This window comes from Physeter macrocephalus, chromosome 19, assembly GCF_002837175.3.
Source record: "Physeter macrocephalus isolate SW-GA chromosome 19, ASM283717v5, whole genome shotgun sequence".
NCBI lineage: Eukaryota > Metazoa > Chordata > Mammalia > Artiodactyla > Physeteridae > Physeter > Physeter macrocephalus.
Window position 1 is genome coordinate 19,240,034 of NC_041232.1, and position 18,254 is coordinate 19,258,287.

Below are 18,254 nucleotides of genomic sequence, written 5' to 3' on the forward strand. Positions count from 1 at the left end.
AAAACAGAAGATGGGGTAGAAAGACTTCATATTAAATCCTTCTGTACTATTTCAAATCAGCATGAATGTTATTCTTATAATTAAAGACTTTCTTTGTAAAGTTAATTACCATAGAACCTCAAAATAAGAAAATACATGGAAGAATTTGGTCACCATTTTGAATCAGTGTTCAATGATGTGTTGTGAATAAAAGCTAATATTTATTCGGCACTGACTACACACTCAGTCTATGTTAAGCACTTTGCATTCATCCTCACAATCCTGTGAGTTAGGATTGTCATCATTCCCATTTTACAGATGAGAATACAGGGACAGAGAAGTTAAGCTCCTCCACAGTCACACTGGGATTCTAAGCCAGGCAGTCTGGCTCCAGAGTCACGCTCCTACCCACTATGCATTAATGCCTTGCAGAAATGAAATACTGATGAAACTGTTCTTGAAACAAAGATCACTAAATAGTCAAGTGTTGCTGTGTTGTTATTTTTCTGTTGTAATTACCTCACTGATTCCAGTATGCCAGAGATCTCATCCCCCAAGTTGCAAATGTGTGACAATATAAGTGTTAATGGTCCCATCTGCAATAGCAGTGGGATTCCCCAATTTGCAATTTTGAAATGTGAAAAAAATTGCTGTGTATACTGACAACATAATATTGGTTTTTGTCTTAGGTAAATCGTTTTTCCAGTTCTAAATAACTGCAACTTCTCATTTTGTTTCTACTGTCCTCTGTAACACAGTTTTATATGGTAGGCCAAATCAAGCCCTTTAGGGGTACTGGTAGGAGAAAATAATGCGTTGCTCTTCATTTGCACACTATCAGTACATTTACTCCACTACCTGGATTGCTGTTGTTACTGTTATAACACGACCACTTATTTAAAACCCTGACTTCCAATTTGCTCCTCCTACATTCTCTCACTGCTCCGTGTGCTCTAGAAGCTTCTAGACATAAAGATGTTTTAATTAGCTCCCCTTCTTTGGCACCCCGTCTTTGACCTAACAAGGTCTACTGGTCATCTTCTTTCAGACTTCTGTTTTCCAACAGGAAGTACCTGTGGTCATCTGTGCCTTCTTAAAAAACAAAACAAAACAAAAATAAGAACAAACTTCCCCAGCCTGGTATCTACTCTTTTCTTTTTGTCCTAGAAAACCTAAAACTGGCCTTTTTTCCTGGCTCTTTTCAAACTACTTCTCTGCCATTGTACCCGCATCGCCACCACCAACAGCAAAATGGAAGCTATAGAAACGATCAGGATCAAGACAGCATGTTAACTACCACAGCAACCACACACTAATATAAAAGCTAGTTTTCCGGACTGCCCTGGTGGCACAGCGGTTAAGAATCCACCTGCCAATGCAGGGGACACGGGTTCAAGCCCTGGTCCAGGAAGATCCCACATGCCGCGGAGCAACTGAGCCCCTGAGCCACAACTACTGAGCCCGTGTGCCACAACTACTGAGCCCACGTGCCTAGAGCCCTTGCTCCACAACAAGAAAAGCCACTGCAATGAGAAAGCTGTGCACCGCAACAAAGACCCAACACAGCCAAAGAGATAAAAAGATAAATAAATAAAAGCTAGTTTTCCTAGAATTCTCCAAATTAAACTGTTAACTGGATCAGATTTCAGTTCCCTCCTAATCTTTTCTCAAGGGGTTTTGTCTTTTTTGCCCTAGAGAAGACTTTGCTGTCACCTAGACTCCATCAGTTTTCAATCTGTTTAATTCCATTTGCAAAGTATGTTGCAAGTATGCTGTTATTTTTTTATTTTTTTAAATTTTTTTTTTGGCCGTGCGGCATGGCATGTGGGATCTTAGTTCCCCGACCAAGGATCAAACCCAAGCCACCTGCAGTGGAAGCGTGGAGTCTTAAATTAACCACTGGACAGCCAGGGAAGTTCCTTAAGTATGTTGTTATTAATACTAGTAAAAGCATCAAATTTTGTAAATGATTCTTTCTGTCTAAAATAAGTGGAAAGCTATCCCTAGTATAAGACCATTCTCCCCTGTGTGTCTATGGTTTTTTTTGAATGAGATAACTGTTTCCACAGGTTCATGAGTGTCTGGGTTAAAGTTATGCATTTCTGGGTATGAAGAAAGGTTGAGAACTGCCCCAGGACATCAATCGTAGACTTATTAGGGAATCCGTAGAGCATTAATCCCCCCATAAATGACATTCCTTTACATGTACAAAATCTGCTCAACTATCTCAGTATTCCGCCCACACAAAACAAATGTCCTCATCAATTATCAGTGTTTTGTAAGAGGATGGCTCAAATCTTTATTTTTTGGCTGTACCCATGGCTTGCGGGATTTTAGTTCCCCAACCAGGGATTGAACCCGGGCCCTAAGCAGTGAGAGCAAGGAGTCCTAACCACTGGACTGCCAGGGAATTCCCTCAAATCTTTAAAAATAATTACTTAGGCAAACATGTTTCTGTGTGAAAATTTCCAAATCTAAAGCACACGTTTTCAAAGTGTTTTAATATCACAATATATTATACTTTGGGGAAAATAATATATTCAAGTTGGAGAAACACTAACTTTACAGCTAAATTATAAGTCTTACCTGTCTACAAGAATTTGATTGGTTTTCTTCCAATCTTCAACTGCAGGAATTTCTTTTGCCTCCAGTTTCTGTTTCAAACTACTTATTTCTGACTCATAATAAGCTCGAAGATCTGCGATGTGTCGAGCATGCTTTTCCTTCAGGTTCTGCCTAACCCTGTTGGTGAGAGGAAAAAACATCATTTAGAAAGCATCTCCTCACTATTTTGATAAGAAAAACCAAGAACATAATGATTCTCATACACAAAAATACAACCTCTTTCCTTTATACACCCACAGAAAATATAATAGATTAATACACAAGATGACAACTAATAAAGCAAAAAAAAAAAGACACTATTTTTTAGATGGTCTACCTTATAAACATTATATTATCTTTTTAATTTTTTATACATTACTGAAGTTCAATAAAAACAATTTTCATCATTCAAGCAGACATCATAAAAAACCTATTGACATTACAAGCCATTCACTGAAATACATACTTAGACAATATCACAGGATCTTCCAGGGAAGTCAGTGAAATGCATTCTGGGACACCACTGGCTGTACCTGGAAGCTGGGACTGACTGACTGAGGCAAAAGGTACCAGGCCAGTGTTTTCTTCATCTACACTGTTGACTGAGATGTCGTTACTACCAATAGTATATACTGCAGGAAACGTGGAACTGGTCCTACTTTCATTTTGGAATGCATGATTTTTCCCAGAGTCCACTGGAGAAACTTTTGTATTTGAAGGATATTTTGGGAATCCAGATAACTGAGAAGTAACATGACTTGCTTGTGAAAACGAGTCTATGTCAGAGTGACTAGCCATGCTAGGTTCTAGAACAGAGTCCGGTGAGAAGCCTATTCTGTCATCAAGGGCATTCAAAAAGCCATGTGGCTGAATCCTTGAAATCTGCTGACTTGGCTTCATGTGTAATGTTGGGTCTAGAGTCAGTACCTAGAAATAAGACAGACAACAGTAAGCTCTCGCCCTCTGTACTCAGTTTTGTTTTCAAGTGAGTAGGCTTTAGATCTCCTAGGGAAAAGGAAGCTCAAGATGAGAGTTAAGAGTCATGAGTCATCTTTCATTGTCACTCAGCAGAGTGCTGTCAACTTTACCTCCGGTGGATGATTTGGGTTGGAAGCAGAAGGGAGATTCCTCTCAGGTAACTGCTTGATTTCCCTCTGTTTTTTATAATAAATATCCTTCAGTGATGGTAGCTTCATCTCATTACTAGTATTAGACTTAAAGATATGAAACAAAATTATTTAAATATTATCAACGAATCAATGATGAAAAAAGTTTACTTTCCTGATATCAAGATCAGCACCATAAAAAGATTTTTGAAAAATTTAAAATAAACTGAGATGCCAGACTGCCAGATTTGTAATAAGAGTTTGGAAGTCATTACCTATTATAAGGCTCCCTCAGAGTGAAAAAATTTTCATACCCTCTAACAATAAATATTAAGGGGATAATTTAAACCTAAGATATTTAGCGGCCTAAGAACACTTCCAAAGAATAAAATCCTTGGTCGTCTCCTTACTCAAAATAAGAACCAAGTTTTTTTGTTTGGTTGGGTTTTTTTGCGGTATGCGGGCCTCTCACTGTTGTGGCCTCTCCCGTTGCGGAGCGCAGGCTCCGGACGCGCAGGCCCAGCGGCCATGGCTCACGGGCCCAGCTGCTCCGTGGCATGTGGGATCTTCCCGGACCGGGGCACGAACCCATGTCCCCTGCGTCGGCAGGCAGACTCTCAACCACTGCGCCACCAGGGAAGCCCAGAACCAAGTTTTGAGGTAAGAAAAGACTTCATAATGAATGAAGGAAGCAGGGCAAGAAAACTTCTGGCCAGATTAATTTCCTGTGACTCAAAGGGACAGGTGTCAAAAGGTGGAGTTCCCCAGCTCTGTAGTTATATTCGTGTTTAAGAGTTGGCAGACAACAAGAAGTGTTAAGAAAGAAGTTACCCAATGAAAATAAGACCCTTTTTTAATTAGTAAAATAAGAAGATATGGGGACTTCCCTGGTGGCACAGTGGATAGGACTCCTCACTTCCAATGCAAGGGGCCCGGGTTTGATCCCTGGTGGAGGAACTAGATCCCACATGCATGCCACAACTAAGAGTTTGCATACCACAACTAAGGAGCCCACATGCCATAACTAAGACCCCACACAACCAAATAAGTAAATAAATATTAAAAAAAAAGAAAAGAAGAAGAAGATACAACCCTAACTTCTACAGCTGAAATCAGGGCTTTGCTACACTGGAAGTGTTACAAACCTAAACTCAAATATTAAAACATTGGGCTTAAATTATTTCAATGTGGGACTTAATGTAGGGCATGACAGGGGTACCATTTAACCCTGGGCCTCAAATTTAAACCGTGGACATTCTCTCAAATGAGATTACAGATTCAGCGAGAGATACATTGAAAGCACTGAAAGAACACATTCGTCCTATAGCTTTAAACTTTTAAACTGTCCCATTTCCAGACCCTACATAGACAGACTGCAGAGCACCATGAACTAATGTTTTTTTTAATAAACTCTAACTAGTTTGTGAAAAAGACAATTAATTATACTTTTTGTGTGTGCATTAAAGGCATTAATTTGTTAAATGTAAACCCTTAAAATTTACCACAATTTCTATAATCCTGCTTTGAAATTTTACTTTTTATATACCAACAACCTGGAAGCCTTTTCAAGCACTGAAATCTATGCCAAGCAGCAGCTCTTGGACTATGGCTACAGACTGAGGAATCCTGCCCTGGGTGAACAGTTGCAACTATTCTATTTACAGCTCACTGTAATACGAGGTAATATTTTTCACCACCTTTTTTATTTTTTTTTGGTGTGCCAAGTGGCTTGTGGGATCTTAGCTCCCCGACCAGGGACTGAACCCCAGGCCCTCGGTAGTGAGAGCTCAGAGTCCCAACCACTGGACTGCTAAGGAGCTTCCTTTTCACCACTTTTATGATTTCTCTTCTTGTCATATTTTTTTTTTTTTTTTCGGTACGCGGACCTCTCACTGTTACGGCCTCTCCCACTTCGGAGCACAGGCTCCGGACGCGCAGGCTCAGCGACCATGGCTCACGGGCCCAGCCGCTCTGCGGCATGTGGGATCTTCCCGGACCAGGGCACGAACCTGTGTCCCCTGCATCGGCAGGTGGACTCTCAACCACTGCACCACCAGGGAAGCCCTTCTTGTCATATTTTAACATCTCTGAAGTGAGGATGTCTCTTGTAATTAACAGCATCTTACAAATGCCTTTGGACAAGTAGCAGCTGTGACATAATTGTCACTGCCTGCTCATAAGCAAATAAAAAAGCTTTCAAAATTGGCCAAATAGGTGTCAGCAGCTTGGAAGAAAATCCTAGAGGCTACACTGGAACCCCTGAGAAGCAATATTTAAGAGACAGTGAATCTGTCTTACAGAGGCCTGCAGGCCTCTGTAAGGACAGACTCCCTCCCGACTGTTATTCTGTGGGAAGTGGACCCACAGCAGGGCTTGAGCAGAGGAGTCACAAGATCTGACCTGTCTTTAAAAAGGATCGCATTGGCTACTGTGTTGAGAACAGATGGAAGCTGCAAGGGTGAAAGCAGGGAGGCTGGTTAGCAAGCTCGCGGGAACCCAGGGGACAGGTGATGGGGCTCTGTTAGGGTGAGAGCAGGAAGGTGGTGACAGGTGATCGGATCATGGTAATTTTCACAAGGCAAAGCTAATTCATCCTGAATTGGATGTGGGATTGTGGGAAAAAGGAGTCAGTATGTAAAGCCATTAAAGCTAAAATAAGCTCACCGCGGAGAATGTTTAGCAACATTCCCCATCTGAGAGTCAAAAGCAGGCCAGTCCTACATAACTACTAAGCCAGGTAAAAACTCAGCACCAAGGCCTTTCATCCTTTTTTAAAGAAATACCAAGTCACCAATGCTCTTGGTAGCCCAAGGGAAATGGCATGTGGAAAACACAGAAACCAACACTGACTTAAAAAGAGAGGAGTGTGGAGTGTAACCTCCTGTAGGGAAAGAAGTTTCAACTAATTTACTTCACTTATATTTTCCATAAGTATGTACAAGAATTATAGAATAAAAATATATGTTTAAGTCTACAAAATATAAATTCTAAGGGATAAGAAAGCATTGTATCCGTCTGATTGATGAATTTTTTTTCTTGGTAGAATATGAAACAGGAAGTCTTAAAATTGATGGCAACTTTATATTTTGAGTCAACAAAATAGTGTTAATTTACTGATGTGGAAGACCAAGAAATGCACACAGTGAGCCCTGTAATTGCAAAACCCACTGAGTCTCCCAGACCCCTCAATCTCACTTCCCCCACCCTTCCTTCTTAGTGTTTATCTATCTCTTTTTTCCTCCTTTTCTGAAGGGCAGAATGCTGGTTCCCGCCCTCTCTGGGGCTCCGATGTCCAAAAATACACTGGTCCCATGTTGTCCTGTCCATCTATGCCTGTCACTCATGTTTACAGCTCTCCTAGTTACTTTAATTGTATCTCTCCTTTCCTCCAAACTATTCTCTCATCTCCTGATCTAAGCACAGAAGTGAGATATATACATCGATGTACACATACTGGATATTTTTATTTCTTTGCTCTGAAGTCAACAAAATATTTACATTTCTTGCTCAAAGAAAATCAAAACAGCAAATTAAATTGCTCATAATTATGATACAAATGGATCAGCGGGAGGGTGTAACAGAACAGAAAATCAAAACCACGCCTGGGAACGGGGGAAGAAGTTTATTTGTGTACCTACTATATTTAAAATAGTGGGCACAAAACCATGTCATTTAATTTCACAAAACACTAACCAGGCATTTTTAATTCCATTTTTAAGTAACATTCCTAAGATCACATAGGCAGTGAATGACAGAGACCAAATCTGAAAGCAGGGAGATATGATTTAAAGCCCATGTTTTCTGTATATCAGAAATTGAAAAATACAAACTTTGTAAATGAAATAGTGTGTACAATTGTATAACAAATACACACGTGCATCGTGGGTTATTAAATTACCTGGCTTGGTGATATATCCGTGGAGGAGGCTGGAGCAAATGTCTTCTCTAAAGTCTCAGGCAAAGAGTGATACATGTCCTTCTCCTCCAGTTTCCAGTAAGTCAGTCCTAATGTGAACAAATACACAGAATAGATAAGGGTGAGGAAAAAGAACAAAAATGCTTTCTAGAGTAACTTATTTCTACCTAAAGAAAATTAAACATGGGAAGTATGTGTTCTAGAATAACTTATTTTTACCTAAAGAAAATTAAATACGGGAAGTTTTTGGCTATCTGGATACAGGAAGTTGAATTTGGAACGGAAAAAATTCACATAAATGCCTTGCCATGTACCAGTCCTAACTAATGATCCAAATATTTTAAACTGAACTATCATATTATTAAAAGTCAAGATAAACTCGTGCAATTTAAAATATATTTTTTTAAAAGACAATTCCTTTATGCACAGTACACACGTACACAGAAGCAATCTAAAGAATTCAATAATTCAAATCCTTATTGAGCGTTTACTGTACCAGCTGGGGAGGAGGAGGCGTGAAAAGTGAGCTGTGAACTGTAAGTCAATCATGCAGTACACACAGTATGTCAGAAGGTGGTAAGCACTCTAGTAAAATTTAAAAATCAGTGTAAGGGAAGATGCAGTGCATGTGGAAGGGAGGGCAGGCGCTCTTTTTGAATAGGGTGGTCAAGGTTGGCCGTGTTAGCCATATATGAGGGAGCTCCCCCGTAAGGGGTGGGGGAGAACATTCCACATACAGGAAGCAGCCAAAGCAAAAGCCCTAAAATGAGAACTTATCTGGCATATTTGAGCAAACAGCCTCTCTACTGAAGCAGAGAAAGGGAGAGAGCAGCAGACAGTGAGGTCAAAGAGCAGAGCTAGATGTCTCCGGGCCTGCAGGCCTCTGTAAGGACAGACTCCCTCCCGACTGTTATTCTGTGGGAAGTGGACCCACAGCAGGGCTTGAGCAGAGGAGTCACAAGATCTGACCTGTCTTTAAAAGGGATCGCATTGGCTACTGTGTTGAGAACAGATGGAAGCTGCAAGGGTGAAAGCAGGGAGGCTGGTTAGCAAGCTCACGGGAACCCAGGGGACAGGTGATGGGGCTCTGTTAGGGTGAGAGCAGGAAGGTGGTGACAGGTGATCGGATCATGGTAATTTTCACAAGGCAAAGCTAATTCATCCTGAATTGGATGTGGGATTGTGGGAAAAAGGAGTCAGTATGTAAAGCCATTAAAGCTAAAATAAGCTCACCGCGGAGAGTAAAGAATGGCTTACAGACAGTTTGAATTTCTTAATTCATTTCGGAGTATCTGAAAAATGCTGACATCATTTTTGCAGCTGTTTGAAATAACTGCAAAAGTACTTCTTTCTACCTTTACAGAACTTGTAACACAAAGTAAGGCAAGTAAGGAAGTTACAGCTACCAGAGGCACAAGACAGCACATAATACTTTTACAGAAACCACTCTAATATACATGATTATCACCCTATGAGAAATGCACACCTTATTATTTTGAAAAAAACTCTTTAGAAATATAAGTATCATACCTGTTCCTGAATCAGACATCCAACAATTTGGACTCTCATCTGGTTTGTTGAGGTAAAAAACTCGAGAATGTGTAGCAGCAGTGAAATCAGACTACAATTCAAGAAAGAAAACTATTATAAATAAAAAATCATTAGGCACAAACTGCTGACACAAGGAATAAGAGCCAGGTGTCAAACCCAGGTGTAGAGAAACTTTCAGAGGTTCACAAAGAAAGTAAGCCTGGTTTTCCCCATGGTTACAAGAATTGCAAAATGATAGGAATTAACAATGAAGGATTTTCTATTCCTGTGTAATTTACAAAAGTTTATTTTGATTCTCTGTGGAGATGAAAGAGGAAACCGGAAGCAGACATTATGAGTTCAGAATGAAAATGTATTTATGGACTTCCCTGGTGGCGCGGTGGTTAAGAATCTGCCTGCCAATTCTGGGGACGCGGGTTCGAGCCCTGGTACGGGAAGATTCCACATGCTGCGGAGCAACCAAGCACGTTCGCCACAACTACTAAGCCTGTGCTCTAGAGTCCGTGAGCCACAACTACTGAGCCCACATGCCACAACTACTGAAGCCCGTGCACCTAGGGCCCGTGCTCCGCAACAAGAGAAGCCACTGCAATGAGAAGCCTGTGAACAGCAATGAAGAGTAGCCCCCAGTCACCACAACTAGAGAAAGCCTGCGCACAGCAACGAAGACCCAACACAACCAAAGATAAATAAAAGAAAGAAAATGTATTTATAATTCGCCATCGACTTCCAAAAGAAACTTCAAGTGCCTAGAATTAAAGTCATTTAGTATAAAAATTAGTGTAAAAGCCATAACAATTCATTTTTATCATTAGACTACAATAAATCAACTCTGAAAACTGCATATCAATAATTAATATGAACTTTAAATAGTAGACTACATCTTATATGCAAATAATTGGTTACCAGAAAAGGCTAAAAATGCTTACTTATCCTCAATTCTAATAAAAATTCTAAGCTAAACTCTCCTCACAATATCTCTGGCATTGTCACAAGAAATCTGTGTTTCCCCAGAGAGACATGTGATTTTCATCAGAATTTTTCTTATCAGTTTCACCACCATCAAACTTTTAATTCCTGTTAAAAAGTATTTAGCTCTATTTGCTTACAACCACCTGTGAACCCACTGCAAAAGCAAAAGCACACTAAGCTGATGACATTCTACATACCAAGGAGGGGTTATCCCCTCAGCCTTCTAAGGCACCACTTTAGCCTCCTTTTCATCAAATGTCTCTCCTAAAACACCGACCTGTTCAAATTTCTGTCGCGTCTCTGTACTTAACAGACCAAGAGAAGCTGACTGCTGAAGAATAAGTGAAAAATCCCAATTAAAATATTTTGACTTTTTCCTGGTTCTTTGGTGTAAACCTTAACGCGCTCAGTCGACACACGCCCCCTTGGCTGGAGGGGGCTCACCTCACACGGCTGCCCGCTGCACTCTTCGGGCCACAAGGCATCAGCTGAAGAAAACAGGCCCGGCTTTTAAAGAGCAACGAAAGTATGGTGCAAGGAAAGCCCTTCCCAAGAAGCTGGCCTCAGCCTAGCACAGGATCTTCACCAGTAACAGTCTAGCAGCATCTGAAAAACCACCATGGAGCCCACACCTGGGGAAATGGTAACAGCCAGTCTGTCCCAAAGGACCAAGGAAACAAAGACCGACTTGAGCTTTGGAAAATCCTTACGCTAAACGATATCCAATTTCAAGACATGCTTCAAAATAGCTAGGGCCCAAAATAAACTACCTTGTATAAAAAGAAAATTGGATCCCAAGAGAATTCTGATCATAAAGATTCCCTGTATTTAGACTGAAAATGGAAAAAAAGCAATGGGAGAAGAGAAAGGATGAACTAAAGAAGAAAGTTCCAACTTTTGTGAATCCACAGAATTTGATTCAGAATTATGCAGGTAAGAAGTGCATTTCAGGTGTGGTGTCTGATTCAATAACCACCACTACCTGAAAGCCATTTAAAACTTGGACATATCAAAGAAACTTGATTTCCCCTAATGATTTAATAGCAAAAATATGTAATTCACCTTAAAAAAATAGGAAAAATAAAACTTGTCCAGAGGTGATCAAAGAAAAGGAAAAATTCAAAGGGAATCATGCCCTCATCGCAGCTTTACCCTCTGCGCAACTGACATCCCCAGAGGCAGAACAGGCTACTAGGCAGACCTATCCCCCCAAGGGCATTTCTCAGGCAGTGTCTCTGATCCTTCAGCTGCTTGTCTGATTCTCCACCGAATCAAGGGAGAAAATTAGGCTAGATCATTGGTTCCAAGCTTTACAGCACATAAGAATCACCTGAGGAGCTTTTAAACCACCTGATCATAGGTCACAACTGCACCAATGAGGACAGACCGCCTGGGGCTGGCGGCCAGTCATAAGTAGATTTTTAAGGCTCCTCAGGTGACTCCAATGTGCAGCAAATTCTGGAAACCACAGGGCTACATCGAACAAATACCGATCCACAGTCACAGAAGACAGTGAATCAACCAAGTTACACACCACAAATCCGAAGTTCATCAGAAGTGAAGAAGTCTCCACAAACTGCATTTCAGTTAAGGTAAAAACAGAAAAAATGAAGCTACTACATATAAAAACATTCTCCATTTCTGCCAACCTATTCCAATGAAAAAAACAACTTTCACCCCAGTCTCCAAATGCTTTTATGCCACCACACCAAATAAGGATATACCATGCTTGATGGCACACAGGTTCAAAAAAACAGAGCTACCAATACAGCACCAGCCCCCGAGGCTTGATGGTTCATGTAGCTTCTTCACCTTCATTTCCCTCCTTAACACAAATCTGAGTAAGTTAAAAAAAATGATGATATCAAGAAGCCTAAGTATCATGGGCTGAAGAAAGAAAATTTACTGAAAGAGAAATATTGCCTTATGAAGGCTGGGGGACTGCCTTCTTACGACTTCTATTATTTTTTTAAAAATTAATTTATTTTTGGCTGCGTTGGGTCTTTGTTGCTGTGTGCGGGTTTTCTCTAGCTGCGGCGAGCAGAGGCTGCTCTTCATTGCAGTGCATGTGCTTCTCATTGCGAGGGCTTCTCTTGTTGCAGAGCACGGGCTCTAGGAGCACACGCTTTAGTAGTTGTGGTGCACGGGCTTAGTTGCTCCGCGGCATGTGGGATCTTCCCGGACCAGGGCTCGAACCCGTGTCCCCTGCATTGGCAGGAGGATTCTTAACCACTGCGCCACCAGGAATGTCCCCACAACTTCTATTCTTTAATAGAAATTTTTCAAAGGAAGATGGAAAGACTATGTTTAGGATGATCAAGACATGGCCAGTTTCTAAAGGAATCAAGTTTGTAGAGAGACTTGATTTTGCAATTTCAATGTATTATACTAAACAATGTAATTCTATGACAATTTAGGCCAAAAGGTCTTTAAAGATGTTTAAAACTTACTCAGTAGCTATAGCTCTTTAACAAAAGCAGCTGCTATATGAGCAAAAGGAATTTAAATGAATGTTTAGAATTTAAACAATCTCTTACAATTTGGATTATAAATTCAGAGTTGTCCAAGCTTCAACTGTTTTTATAATGGCATCTTAAAGCATTCACACACAGAGTACTACTTATTGCAACTTAACAGTAGAACAAGTTATTTGAGGGTTTTTTTAAAAACAATATATTACTCTCTGGCTAAATGTAAACATTTGCAGTACAAAGAGAATTAGGACCTTTACAAAATGTTTCATTTTTTTTTAGTAGTACTTTATCCCTCATTAGTTTTGATTTCCGGCCTACTAAAGAACCACTAATTGGAGCATTGTTTCCCATCCTTTGAGACATCAAAAAAGATATGTCAATGGAACAAATTAACAGTACAAAAGAAAGGGCAAAAAACTTATGTTAATAAACATGTGGTAAACTCAACATAATTATCCTAATTGTCCATAGATGAAGCATGCCAGAGTCAAGTGACTTATCACCTACTTTCTCAATTGGTGATTTCTTGGTTTGCTCATTTCCTTGCATAGATTTTGAACACCCCTCTTCTTTATGTGCTCTCTTTGGTTGGTTCTGCTTCAGCTTTTGAGCCCATGATGTTATAGATTTACTATTTAAAAAGAAAAGAACAAAACACCTCTCTTTAAATGCTGTCCTTCACAAATAAAACTAAACACTAGTAGATACTATGTCAGTGGAAAATGCTTTGAGTTGTTTTTCTAATAGCAGAGAGAGGATGGATTTTTATTGATTCACATAAATTTCTTTTTACAATATCTTACTGTTAAAGGCAAAATGAAGAAAAAGACTAGCAGTGATTAACAATACTTATAGTCTGTAGCCGTGGAACAGAACAAAAACCACCATAGTGGCCCCTTCAAGTACTCAGTATATCTCTACAGTGAAAGCATACTTATTTAGATGGACTTATAATTATACTTATGGGTACCCAAGATTGTGTTGCCACAGCAAAATACCTTACACTGGATGACATGTTTCAGAGACATAAAATGAAACATAATTTTAAGTGATTATTTGCTTTACAAACATTCAGCCAAAGTTTCTTTTACCAAAAGTTTCTTTTACCTGGGTCAATCAAAATGTCATTTAACTTACAAAATCTCTTCTTATAAACAAAAAACATAAAACTGAGTATGCTTGTATATAATTTTTTGTTTTAAATCATATGAACATGTGCGACAAAATTCCACTGTTGATGCAGTCCTATACTCTAATTTTCAGCAAGTCGATAGTGACTAGAAAATACAAAAGGCATTTTTCTGGCAAGGCCTCTCACCTTAAGAGTTTTAGTAGTCTTATAACATTGTAAATGGGAAGACAGATGTCATTAGCATATAGTGTGCTTTGTTAATTTCAGTTTTGCACAGGCAGTAAATAAAACAATTTGATAAAACTGATAGACATTCAAACACATCTCATTCCAACTAAAAGGAGCTGTATTTACTAAACATGTTTAGCTTATTATAAATGTAATAAACAAGTCAAACTCCCTTCAAGTGATGGAGAAATTCTACTTACTTATCTGTTTTTCCACTGTATACTTCCGAAATCTTATTTTCACCAAGAAAACTGTGTTCAAATTCACCAGGAAAAATGGGAGTATCTTCCTTTAAAGATGCACAAAACTCTTCATTTGTATGTATATAAAAACTATGGTTTTTCACACCATCTACAAGTGACTCCGTTTGCACCACTGGTGCTCCAAACTGTCCTTTAGAAACCTCTGCGTGCTCCATGAACTCTTGAGCGTCCTTAGATTTGTAGGTATTTAGTTCTGAGACACAAAAGGTACCATACCCACTGCTCACTGAGCTACTATCCACATTGCAGTCTGGTTGTGACATAGATGTTTCTTGCTGCATTTCAGGTTCTTTAGACTTGGGATAACTGATAACAGATTCATTTCTCTCACTGTTTTCAGAAAAAAAACCCATTTGACTTTCTGAAGATATTTGTCTGCTTAAACAACTTCTATCACAGGAAGCCCAGGAAGCATTATTGGTCTGTAACTTGACTAAATTTTTTATCTCCTTCTGTATACGCTGAAAATAAAAAGTTACAGATTTGGCTAAGGATGTGTATTAACATCACATTTTTATAAATGTCTTAAAATATTGTGTTTAAAAATAAGAGATATTACCCTAAAGATGACACATGTGCACTATATTTAGTTTATAAACAAAACTGATATAAAGAACTAACTAATTGGGACCTTTGAGATGGCCCACACTCTGGCATTTCTCCCAGGGCCACTCTCACCTTTTGAGACAGACCGAGTTCTATATATGGAATGCGTACCTCTAAATAAATAAATCTACTTCTTACCTCTCACTTTGTCTCTCACTGCATTCTTCCTGGGATGAGACATAAAGAACCTGAGCTTCAGTAAGTGCTGACACCAGGAACTCAGGCCCCCACCCAGGTGGAGGATGGAATGATGATATTGACCCTCCGGACTTCAATTAACTAAAGCTTGGACTCTGTGGACCTTTGTCCCAATTCTACGCTGAGGTCTCCTCTGCTTAAGCCCCCTCATGATGATGCACGTACCCTTAGTTTAAAACTTCCCCAGTTTTGTAGTTTGGGGAGACACTGCTTTGGGAAAAGATCCCCGGTGTTCTTATTTGCTGCAAGTAATGAAACCTTCCTTCTCCCAAAAGAAAGGGAAAAAAAAAATTAACTGATTGGTTCTTCTGCAAATCTTACAATATAAAACAAGAATCAATATAAAGAACTTACTTGAATTTGGTTGTGGAACTGTTCCTGCTGGGCGACTATCTGCTCTTGGCATTGTTTTTCCACCAAATTGAATAGTTGTAACCACCTGGTCTAGTAAATTATAAAATATTTTAGTTAAACATAAATTTTTAACCTAATATTTCACAGAAATATTCCTCCAGCGGGAAAGATCCTTTTTTAAAAATGTATTTTTTATGTAAAAGTCATAAGCTACATTAATTATAAAACAATATTTAATGCAAAAGTACACAGACATAGGCTTGGGCACCCCTTTCTTATGTTACCTGTGGTCTGGGTAAATTTGACGGTCTGAGCAAATCTTCTTTCTCAAATGGCATCTTAATTTGACGTCATCTGCTACCATTTCTGATTAACCAACAGCTGCTGCTAGTTGTACTTTACGTCCGCCTAAGTCCCTCTTCCTTCCCTCCTAACACCTAATGGTTTCCTTAAACACTAACCCGGACCCAGAAAAAGAATCCCACATCTGAAAGCAACAAAGAGTTTAGTATTAGGAGAATGTGATCCCTAATTTAGTTGTTCTTCAAGTTAAAAAACCTTTTTTAGAGTCAGATATTAAAGTGCTTTAAAGCACTGCAGCTGAAAAAGAATGAAAAAATGACTCTGAAAACCTACGGAAGTGACCTATAATTCCCTTCACGGCCACTTTTAGGTCCTGATCCATCCTGACCCCCAAGAGTAGTTAAGTGCTCTTATAACTAGACTAGGCCAAAACACGGGAGGAGAGGGGGCACGGACTTCTCCAGAGGCTGAATTCAATCTAAAGGCTGGTCTACTTTCAGTAACAGACCGTATGTAATAACATACAATGTCAACAAGTAGCTACCACAACTGGCTTCCCCGTTTAAAACCTTTCAGTGCCTTTCCACTCCGGTCATTCCCCAGGGGGCCCTGCGTGATCTGGCTCATCTACACCTCCCAGCTTCATCTCAAGTCTCTCTGTCCCTTTCTTGACACACACCAGCCTTGCTGGCCCCCTTCTGTTCCCTGGACACGCCAAAACTGTCTTCCGCCTCAAAAGTCTCGGACTTGCTGTACCCTCTACCTGGAAAGCTCTCTCTGCAGCTCTCAACATGGCTGGCTTCTTCCCCCACTGCGATTTCAGCTCAATTATCATCTTCTCTCATTTCCCAGACCATCCTCACAGTCACTCTCTCTCTTTCTTGGCACCGTTTCGTTCCTTCGGAGCATTTACCACAGTCGGAAAGTCTCTCACTTGTTCTCCTGGTTAACCTGTCTGTCTCCCACCCCTGCACCCACCCCATCTCCAGCACCTAGGACACAAGGCCAAGAGTGGACACTCAGATACACAGTCTAAACGAGTGTATAACAATGGATACTGCTAGCTGCACTTTTCTTGGTATTATAGACTACACAATCCAGAGACCCTTCAGGTTAATGGTGAAAGCCACTTATATAACAGAATTAAGTTGAAAACTGTATAACGGTATTAAGGTAAAGGGGAGAAAACCTCAAGACTGAAAAAGGAAGCCTTAAAATGAAATACGATGGTACTGATAGGAAGCGTGAATTCTAAATCAACTGACTTCAGGACAGGGTAGACTAGATCAAATCAAGTCCCTTACCTTCTCAACTTATAAAGAATCTTATATTAATCACCAGGCAACAGTTTTCTTATTCAGTTATACCCCTATACCATTAGGGGTTATTTTTATCCTAATAAAGTTATTATTCACATAAAACTAAATTATGATAGAATAACAATTTACTTAACAAAAAATGGCTTCATAGTATGTGAGACACTTGAGATTAATCACATCCTTATCATCATTTTCTTATTTAGGATACAAATGAATAGAGTTCATTCAGGCCATAAATTAGTGGAGACTTTGTTTTTCCAAGTCAGATTTTATTGTTACTGTTTTAATTTTAAGTAAGCTAATCTAAGAATATTATTAATACTGTGAATAACATTATACACTTAATTATTAAGAAGGGTTATTATTCATTTCCAGCTAAACCTATGTATACCACCCGCATCTTACGTACTGCTGGAGGGCTCGGGCGCCGAGTTTTCCCCTGAGCGCAGGTGCCTGGCGCTATTAGCCTGAACGGGGCTGCTGCCGGCCGCTGCTCTAGTCTGGCCTGGGAAACATCCTATGGGCTTTTCCCAGGCCAGACTCCCACCTCTCCACCAACAACCTGGGTGGTCCTGAACAAGTAAATTTAACTTCTTTATGCCTCAGTTTCCTAATTTATAAAAGGGGAACAGCAACACCTCACAGGTGGCTGAGAGGACTAAACTTTAAATTTAAATGTGATGCACGTAAAGCAGTGATCTCAATGGGGGAACTGCATTTTGAAAATCTGTGAGGTCATGGTTGTCACAGGATAGCGGGAGCACCACTAGCATTTAGTGGGCAGGATCCAGGGATACGAATCACAGGACAGTCCCTGACAATAAAGAACTGTCCTGTGTCCATTTTATATTATAAAAATGATACATATTTTGCATAGTTTTCAAATCACCAAATTGTTCAGGAATGCAACTACCAAGATATTTCAGAACTTGCTCAGAAATGAGTCACCATTTCAAAAACTCATGTCACCAGTTGCAGTGCTGGATCATCAGTGCAAGGCAGATGTATCAGTCTGTGTTGACAGCTGCTGCGTTCAAGGTGAGTCTACACAGAGGTAAACAACAGACTGCTGCTACATTATGTTTTCTAATGTGGATATGTCTGAGTATTTATACATTTACATGTTATTTTATTATAAGTAACTATTATTCCTCTTTTATAGCACAGTTAGGACATTACATTGATTTTTTTTTTTTTAAAAGCAGATACAGGCAGGTTATATTATCTGTGAATTTCATTTCAGGACAAT

At 39.7% G+C, this 18,254-nt stretch overlaps 2 protein-coding genes across 10 annotated transcripts in view; one reads left to right on the plus strand and one right to left on the minus strand.

Annotated features, from left to right (window-relative positions):
* MPHOSPH9 (M-phase phosphoprotein 9) overlaps nt 1–18,254 on the minus strand; it is a 38,397-nt gene that overhangs the window by 12,810 nt on the left and 7,333 nt on the right. For 4 of the 9 annotated variants that reach the window (XM_028479880.1, XM_028479882.2, XM_028479881.2 and 1 more), the window contains 8 exons: nt 15,384–15,473; nt 14,163–14,686; nt 13,110–13,233; nt 9,136–9,226; nt 7,588–7,694; nt 3,672–3,797; nt 3,050–3,510; nt 2,566–2,721 (listed from right to left, as the gene is read on the minus strand). In XM_028479880.1, coding sequence (XP_028335681.1) covers nt 2,566–2,721; nt 3,050–3,510; nt 3,672–3,797; nt 7,588–7,694; nt 9,136–9,226; nt 13,110–13,233; nt 14,163–14,686; nt 15,384–15,473 — 1,679 coding nt within the window. Of the gene's footprint in view, nt 1–2,565; nt 2,722–3,049; nt 3,511–3,671; nt 3,798–7,587; nt 7,695–9,135; nt 9,227–13,109; nt 13,234–14,162; nt 14,687–14,969; nt 15,292–15,383; nt 16,661–18,254 lie in introns of those variants that run through there. The other 5 variants (XM_055080260.1, XM_055080259.1, XM_055080258.1 and 2 more) reach the window with 5 other exon arrangements.
* Nucleotides 3,841–18,254, plus strand: part of MTRFR (mitochondrial translation release factor in rescue) — a 33,593-nt gene continuing 19,179 nt past the window's right edge. Inside the window, exon 1 of the mRNA XM_028479889.2 lies at nt 3,841–5,369. The gene's annotated coding sequence lies outside the window, so the exon portion shown is untranslated. The remainder of the gene's footprint in view (nt 5,370–18,254) is intronic.